The sequence below is a fragment of the Ixodes scapularis genome, unplaced genomic scaffold, assembly GCF_016920785.2.
Source record: "Ixodes scapularis isolate PalLabHiFi unplaced genomic scaffold, ASM1692078v2 PGA_scaffold2__306_contigs__length_199485367, whole genome shotgun sequence".
In the NCBI taxonomy this organism is placed as follows: Eukaryota; Metazoa; Arthropoda; class Arachnida; order Ixodida; family Ixodidae; genus Ixodes; species Ixodes scapularis.
The window spans coordinates 20,823,086-20,832,261 of NW_024609857.1; the positions used below are offsets into that span (position 1 = coordinate 20,823,086).

Here is a 9,176-nt window from a genome sequence, read left to right on the forward strand (position 1 = left end):
CTCGTTTTCTGGATGTCAGTTTTGAGACTAACACGACCTCAGTTCCGCACGGACAACGAGGACCGCGAGGGGTGTTTCGAAAGTCGTAGATCACGTCATGTTTTGGTTTTATCACGCCGCGAGTAAGCAATGCTCGCCGGCGAGGAGAAAGTCGTCGTCGGAGTAGGTCATGACGTCCAGGAAGGAACTCGGAGACTTCCACGCGGTGACCTAGGTCATCAGGAACGCCGGGGCTCTCTCGTCCCGGAGGCGGAGTAGAAGGTTATTATTGCTTTTGACATTGCTCCACCCCTTTGCTCACCGCCGGACTACGTCACTCGGAGCTTGATCGTTGACAGAATTGTCACGTGACAGCCGTCACCATTGAGTGGATGGGAAGAGGAGAAGGGGGGGGGGGGGGTTGCGGCAAACGGCTTTGTATAAAACGCGTCGTTCACGGGGGCCTGAAACCACACTCAGTTCCTACTCGTTTCTACCTCTGCCAGATTCCCCCCGGGCAAACCACACCACACCAACCATGAACGCCGTGAGTACCATCGGCACGTCGCCCAATGTGACTGTTTGGATTGTGCGAAGGAGTAGCACGATCACTGCATTCGGTTGAGAGAGTGACCGCCATTCGCCGCAGGAGGATTAGTGCCGAAAACGAATCGACACTTCGCGAGGGGGCGCTCGAAGACCGAGGAATGTGACTTCAAATTCTGACTGAGGACGTCTAGCTTGCTGATTCTGTTGAGGGCTCCAGGATGCCAGAGCCAGCGTTAGGAAACAGAGAATGATTTATCAATCTTTGACTGAGAGCAGATTTTTAAGTCAAGATGAGTAGTCCGGACCCAGACGCAGACGCCTACAAGTTGCAGTCACACTGCACATACGTTATACAAAACACACGGTGTTTGCCACAGACACGGTGACAAAATTATCTACGGGCGAGCCTCGGGCATGTTTGAATCATGTTTGCATCATTCATGTGTATGTTGCCAACATGTCTGCAGGCAGTTTTCTGTATGATCAATGTGACAGGACAGTTATACAAGCAAGACACACGCCCCAGACCGTTTCTACAGATTGGCTTTTGTACGATGTATTGACAGAGTGAGCGTGGCTTAATGGTTGGCGATTTACTAAGTTCTAATCACTTTCTCAGGCTCAAATGTGCACGCAAGACCTTGGTCGCGGTTTTTCACGGTCATTGGGAAAAGTAGAAGAAAAGTTCCATAAGGCGTATGAAAAGCTACGTCTTTAGTACTTTACCGTCGGAGTAGTATCGATTCTTTAAAATTCAACATGGAGCACGGCAAAAGATACAAAATGTAATGTTTTATTTACGCCACGTTGAAACATACGACGCAGATTGTAGCGTTGTTTCAGGATGATAATACTTAGTCAAATCCTAACACACATTGTTATGTCTTAGAAAAATATGTTCCTCAGTTCTTATTGGCCAGAAAGGTGACTGACACTTTACCGTGAGCGTGATGTTATTTGTGACTTAAAAGCACTATCTCGTTCCTGTGTTGTTGTTTTTTCTTTAGCGCGCAAAGCCGAAGTTGTACTATCAACATGCCGTAGACCACGAGAGGGCCGCTCATGTACAGCTTTTCAACGAAGGTTTCTGAAGAACTGCGCTCGGGATTTCTAGCGTACAAGAATTAAGATCTAACATCGTTTTGGTTTTTATTTAATGCTGTGAGAAGTTTCCGTTGGTAAAAAGAGCCAAAGAAATTCTTGAAAAAAAAAAAAAAAAAAAAAAAAAACCGTGTTAGAGGTGAATTCTGGCGTATTTTTATGCCCTGAATCTTAATACCACGTTCGTTCTCCACGAAGATGTAACTATACGCGAGAAAACACGAAAAACCTCCGAGCAGTCATTACGTCATACTCGGGTCTTTTGGGGCGCCAACCGCGTGCCGCTCGCGTCGGCAGCGCCTCTAATTGAAAGCTTGCCAGGTATGTTGCCCCACATTGACACCAGTCGTGACGCCCTTTATTTTTTATTTTTTTTACTTGTTGTTTTTTTAATATCAAGAGTGCGCGTTTATAGCTTTGATAGGCGCTGCAGATGCACGAGAGCGGAGATTCCGAAAACTCCTGATATGACGTCACGCTCTGGGAAGGAGGGGCTTCAGCGGTACTTTGAAAATAATTTTTTGCAGCCTTCGTGCACCAAATTGAAAAATAATCTCGATACTCGTGATCCTGGAGGCCAAATGAAGACGATTGAAGTGTTTTTCCTCAATCACAGAACAGCTTCAGTTTCCCTTTAATGCCATTTGGTGGGCAAGAATGGCGACCTTTAAAGGGCTCATGAAAAGATATTGCGTTGGAATGTTCATGACTTTGCAGAGGTGTACCTGGGCTATATTCTGGCCCAAATATACTCGCACAGGCCGCCACTGATTCAGAAGCTTCTTTGTCGCGGTGAAATTGCGAGGACGAAAGGGGATTCTTTTTTTTCAGTCTTGCCTTTGCAAAACTTGATGACGTAATTGTAGGATCGAAACAGTCGAGCACGGCTCATGGATTGGACACGAGAAGTGCGAGAGCACTCGACTTCGGCTCTTAACAATCAATGCCTCGGTGGACACTCGACTAGTGGCTCACGTCCAACCTCTGCGGTGGTGAGAATAGCCGAACTCTGACAATACCTGGATCTCAGCATCCGTTTTCTACTTTGGCGACCCCAGCGCGGGGTTGTGATTAACGTTGGCGGCATAGGGTAGGCACCGGGCCACGTGGCCGCTTGTTCTGGCTCCGAGTTGAGGTGATGAACGGTGCTCATATTTCTCGAAGGTTTTTGGAGACTGCCATTGCCTAGAAAGAAAAACTAAGGCAAGTTTATTCAGTTATTAACGTTAGGGAGTGATTCCAAGTAGTATTAAAACAAGTAGTTTTCGTGTCCTTCTTTATCCCTCCGATGTCTCAGGTTTAGTTGCGTTTGCAACCACTAGCTTGCCTGTACTTTTACTCTTCTCTTAGTATCTTCTGCGGTACTAACCTCGCAATGCGACCATTCCTCAGCTTGTTACCCCCCCCCCCCCCCCCCCCCCCCCACACACACACACACACACACATTCACAAAAATACTTTTTTGTTTTGAATATGGCAACCATGAGGGTTGCATTTCTGACAACCTCCCCCTTTTTCCTGCAAAGAAGGAAGACAAGGACCATTTGTTTATGGGCTTGGCAAAGTCTGTCGTTACTTGTCCCGTATATGACCCCTCAATGATCCGCACCTGCAACCGGAGCACTGCGCAAAACCTTAAAGCCCCTTCATGTTTCAAAAGTAGCGCAAGGCGCGTCGATGCACGAGGCATGTGAAACGTACAGCCCTTGTGAATATCATGGCGGCACAGCGTAGCACTGAGCTACATTTCAGACGCCATAATCTTCCCAGAAGTGGCGCGCGGCACGTGCCTCGAGCATTTCTACAACAATGAATGGCACCACGTTTCCCAGGATAGAGGGGTTTTACAAGGCCTACCACTCTAGCGACACAGCACATGACAGTTTCTCCTCACCAAGCTCGCCAGGAAGCAAGACGCGGCCCTAATATGCTATACTTCGTCTCACCCTAGTATGGACTATTGTTAGCCGCGCATGCTAAAAGCGCGAGCTAATTACTTTGGATTACGCCTCGGCGGCTGCACGAGCGTTCGTGCAGCTAGTGCTTTACTGAAGCCAGTCAAGGCTAGCCGCTCGCGCTCGCAAAGCTTTCGCAGCTAGCCCCTGCTAAGGTGAGACGAAGTATAGCGGTGCACGCACGATCTCATATAATACAAAAGCAAGATAGATAAAAGTTCTGGTAGAACTGTGGACGAAATGTGAGCTTGCACCTGCCTTTAGAACGTGTTCTTTTTGGACAAATTCTCGTGCAGACAAAGACTGTAATTGGGGGACAGGCCGCCGCCATGTCTCTGATCGCGCGGACGAGTCCTTGCAAATGCAAGCTTGCCAAAGCTACGCTCACGCACACGCTTCCCGCGCTTGCACACATGGGGCACCAGTCGTGACGCCATGCTTGCAATATTTGACCAAGTCCTCAGCCCAGCGTGCGATCTCCTCAACCCAGCACGCGCGTGTTTGTCGCTTCGGGAAAGCGAGAAAATCACGCGCCATACGCACGAGCACTGATAATGAAACCGACCAGGAGCCTTTTTCCTTGCAAGCATGGCGCCCGACTTGTGCCCCATGAGTGCAAGCACGTGCAGCTTGCGCGTGAACATAGCTTTGGCAAGCTTGAAAGTGTACGGGCTTGTCCGCACAAGCATTAAACATGCACACACAGACACACACACACACACAAACAGGTATAGGAGGTATTCACTGGGCGCCATATTTGAGGGCGATGTTTAGAGCGCATGCTCAGAACGAGCTCACGTTAATAGCCTGCTAAGACCGGCAACCTTGATGGTGCTAAATGCACGCTCCAAAAGGACTGCGGAAGCTCCCCGTCAGCACGCGCTCAGCAGCAGCGCACACGGATATGGCCGCCAGTGAATACTCCCTATATTCTTACCTGTCATGTATACGACACCCCAAAACTTCAGATGGACGTACAGCGCACTGGCGTCGAATCGACGCGACCAACTTTCACGAGCGGCTTGATAGCCGAGTTGTACAACTTGTTAAAATAGCTAAAGTAAGCGGGACTGACTGCAAACAAAGTAATCGGTGTTTTCTTGGCTCTTCTGCAAAACCTGTGTTTTTTTTTGTAGTCTTTGTTACGTACTTTAGCTCTTTAATATGTTACATGGCGCCGTCATCCAACCACTCGTAAAAATTGGGGCCGTCAGTTTGACGTCGGTGCGCTCTACGTCGAACTGAAATTTTTGGGTGTCGTATATGTGACAACGGGTGTACGGGTTAAACCTTTTCTTTTTAGTGTGTTGCGGCGGCCAATGGCCTTGCTTTCAATCGTCGATAGCACGCATTAGCCTCTGATTCAGCTACACAGAACTTGTAAGATGAATTACTGGCAACGGTTTGCCCAGGACTGACAATTTGGAAGGGGGGTTACAAATTTCTGGGAGGGACTCCGAGGGGGATATTGTCCGATATGCAAAATACGCATCCAAACGAAGTACAGGACCACAGGGTCGTGTACGTCGTGTAGGAAACTCTGGAGAGATGTTCGATGGAGGATATAAATCACTGAGTCCCGCTTCGTCCATGCCGAAATTGCTTCGAAGTGACACGAGCGCTTTTCATCTCATCCCATCGACCATCCCGACTCATCGACCGCTCAATCATCGTTGGTCAAACCGCTTTCACACTGCCCATACATCATGCAAAAGACATGGCGTCTGCTGCACACACGAAGAGCTCATAGAGGAAAGAAACACGCCTCAAACAGTGTCACTCTTAACAGTGCGACCTCGGCTTTAATTTCCGTCTCGCAGGTGACCGCCCTCGTCGTCCTCGCCCTCGCCTGCACGGCCCACGCCGGCGTCGTGGCCGCCCCGGCCTACGGCTACGCGGCCGGCCCCGTGCTGGCCCACGGCTACGCCGGGCCCCTCGTGGCCCCCGTGGCCACCTCGTACGCCACCAAGACGGTCCACTCTGTGGCCCCCGTGCTGGCCGCGGCTCCCGCCAAGCTCATCGCTCCCGCGTACGCGTACGCCCCCGCCGTCAAAGCCGTGGCACCGGTCGCGTACGCCGCCCCCGTGGCGTACGCCGCACCCGTCGTGAAGGCCGTCGCTCCGGCGTACGGGCTCGGCTACGGTCTCGGCTACGGCTACGGACACGGGCTCGGCTACGGCGTTGGCCCCGCTCTGGCCTACGGACACGGACTGGCCTACGCGGCTCCCGCTGCCAAGCTTGTTGGACCCGCGTACGCTGCCCCAGCCTACGGCTACAAGCACTACTGTGAGTGGGCTGGTGCGGGCAAAACGGGCCCTTTTTACACCTTTCGTCTGTAGTCAGGCTAAGAAACGCTGGGCGTGGCGAGTCCGAAGCATCTCATTATCGCCCCGCAGCCTATGAGATTGCAGCACTTGTCAATACGGGCGCCCAAGAACGAATCACAAAGCAGGAAGAGCGAGCGTCATGCGGTCCGCAAGTTTGTCTGCTTCTTGCACAGGGGTTGCAATGATGTCAGAACGTTAGTTCTTATTGGCAGATCGAAAAAAGATAGTGGGTAGACCTCGAGGCATTTGACATTAAGGTCTACGCACTCTCCTTTCAATCAAAGCCAATCAGAACCCGGCGTCGTTCTGACGTCACCACAACTCCTGCGCAAGAAGCAGGTGACTTTCTCTCCGTTTAAGCCAACGTTATTAGATTAGCTCAGTTACGGACCTGCTCATAGACGCTGCATGCACGAGCAGTACCCCCCTCACTCACCACGACTCGCCTCCCATCGTTCGACGCGCCAGACGGGTGCTTTGGTAACTGCAGTGTATTCTATGGGATACATACGTTTCGAAGCGCAGCGTCTAGATGGCGCTCCACCGTACTCTATGGAAAACACAGTTTGTAAAGAGAAATCTAGATGGCGCTTCGAACGACGAGAGGCGGAATGAAGTGAGTGAGGGGGGGGGGGGGGGGGGGGGGGATACCCCCTTCCGCGGGAGTTCCACAACGGAGGTATCTAGTAACGTTGGTATAAGCCGCGTACTGCGTTTGTGGAGCTCTCAGTGGCTGTAGTCGGTGGCAGTTAAAAGAGGACCGCTTGCGGCAAACTGCCGACTTCGTTTATTGCTTTCTGATTGGTTCCTGGTTGTTCTTATTTAGGGGTGCTGCGATTTTATAGGGTGCCCGGTGATAACGATAAGAGGCTCGAGTCTTGGCTCTCCCTGCCTTTCTTGAGCAGCTATAGTGGCTCTAGGGAACAACAAGCACCGACGATGAGCATCCTCACGTAACGAGGAAGCCTACTGGTTGAGGTCTACGATGACGTCACTTCATTTGTGGCAAGCACTGCGTAGTTGTGGCTTTAAACCGACCATGAGTCGTTGAAGTGCCTTAACTTCCTGCCACAAGTTTGCACTGAGTCCCCGTGCTTCATGTTCAGCTCTTTGTTTGGAATTTGAGTGAAGAAGCGACAGAGAGGCGGTCAGCGCTTGTCTGATACTCTTCTTATCTGTTAGAACTATTAAGCATATAAAAAATTGGAAAGTAAAAGGCTGAAAGTTATTAACCTCCGTTTATTCCATGTTAAGGTGCGAGGATTGACATAGAGATAACTAAGACTACTTCGAGCGGGTATAAAAAAAATTCAAGAGTACTGAAAGAATGCGAATCGCATTGTAACCATAGCTAAACAAAATTTCACAGCGTTTTGTCAGATAAGTTTGAGGTAATTTCCTAGAGGCGTGACGAAATTCCCCCTGCTTTTGAGTATAGTAGCTCTCAGCTAGTTCTTTGGTTTTGAAAGTGAGAGTTTTAAAGATTGATCAGCACAGTTGTTGGTTTTTTTAGGTGAGAGTTGGTATGAAATTTTTACAAAAATTATGAATCAATGTTTAATAAGGAACTTAACCATTATAAAGAACGAAGATAAGGCGACAAAATTCGGGCTGTCAGGTTCATCCTAGTTTTCGTGGAATTACGAGCTGGCATTTTGAGTATATTTCTTGTAATGCGCTGGTTTTAGTCAGAAGAGGTCTGTTCACAAGCGTGTACATTTAAACGAGGGCTTAGAGTGAGGATGCCCATTCGAAAAAATTCGATGCACAATGCTCGATTTTTGTTGGGTGTGCGAGCTGAGCTAGTTCTGTTGGATAACAATACCGTTCATTTTGGAGAGCAGCACGAAACGGTTGATATATAAAAATGGTCACGGCAAACAACTGTAGATCTTGAACTGACGAAGTGCTAGGCTACAGCTTACCTGACTGATTGTTCGCACGCAGTTAATTAACCGTTTAGTACTGAAGCTTCGTTTTAACAGTTGTGATGCGAACTCGCGAAACGGGAATTTTCTTCAACGATGAATTTCAATCTCGAATAATTTTTTTGTTGAAGGTGTGAGGCTGTCGTTGTCGACTAAGTAAATGATCGCGCAGCAAAATGACAGCAAAATATATATTTTATTGCTGGCGATATAATCCCCAAAATTATCATAGGAAGTTGCTCGGAGCGTGAAGTTGATGCCGTTATCGAAGTGCCATATTGCATGGACAGACAATGATACGCGAATGCTTCACAATTCTTTTTTGCTTTTCTTCATTTTCAGAAATGAACACGGAAGTTTTCAAGAGAAGTAGTCGCTCCAGGGAGATCCACTTCTCGACAACACGGTTGTGCACGTTTCCCCTTCCCCCCGAAAAAAAGATGAAACTCCTCAATATTTTTTTGTGATAAGAGGTTGTATAGAAAACGTAGATAAAAAAAGCTGGTGTCAAATAAACGTTTTTCTTTTTTTTTAATTTTTATAACAAAAGAAGCGCGCCACTTCGTTTGTTTTTTCATTACATGCACTAATGCTATATCTATGTTTGCCCACATTTTACCGCACCGGTGCGAAATTACCAACGCAAGTTCAGAAGTGTACAGATAAATTGATGCTGCAACTATTTCACCAACAATTAATTCGTAGTTCGTGGATGTTTTAACATGACATAAATCCGCAATTTTACTGCCACGCTTTCGAAAACGCCCGCATGCATATGCTCTACGACGCACTCACTATACTAACAATTCACACTCCTGTAATGAGTTGATCAGGACATGAGATATATAAGATGTTTCTACAAATAATTTCAAATATCTCCACAAATAGGGTGATGAGAAGAAAAAGAAACACTTTTCCAGAATAAGCTGGCAAGCATGGAAAAATACAGCCAATAAAAAAAGATACACACATACTAGTTGACGAAGTAATTAACAATACTAATTAACTAGTTGTGTATATAAATATCTGGTTTCAATTAAAATCTTGCTTAGCGTAACCAAAAACACTTATATCAATACATTTTAGGAAGATTTGAAGCACGGGGGTAGCCACGGTGGTGCGCTAAAGTTCCCACTCGCGTGCAGCAGGCAGAATGCTGTCGATGCAAAAACTCGGATGATTTCCTTATCATTCGCGTTTCGAAAGCATATGACGCCGTCGTCTGCTTACTGCACCTATCGGGAGATGGCGCCACAAGCACAACCCTCGGGTAATTTGACCGTCTGCGTTCAAACAAGGAAGGGAGCTGCACATTGAAATTTGATCAGGTAAAATGC

At 48.0% G+C, this 9,176-nt stretch overlaps 1 protein-coding gene across 1 annotated transcript; it reads left to right on the forward strand.

The window, feature by feature from the left end:
- Positions 1-400: 400 nt before the first annotated feature.
- Positions 401-8,391, forward strand: LOC115320487 (cuticle protein 16.5). Its single transcript, XM_029980693.3, has 3 exons — positions 401-526; positions 5,405-5,870; positions 8,182-8,391. Coding segments are annotated over exons 1-3 (477 nt in total). The 5' UTR covers positions 401-517; the 3' UTR covers positions 8,184-8,391.
- Positions 8,392-9,176: the final 785 nt, after the last annotated feature.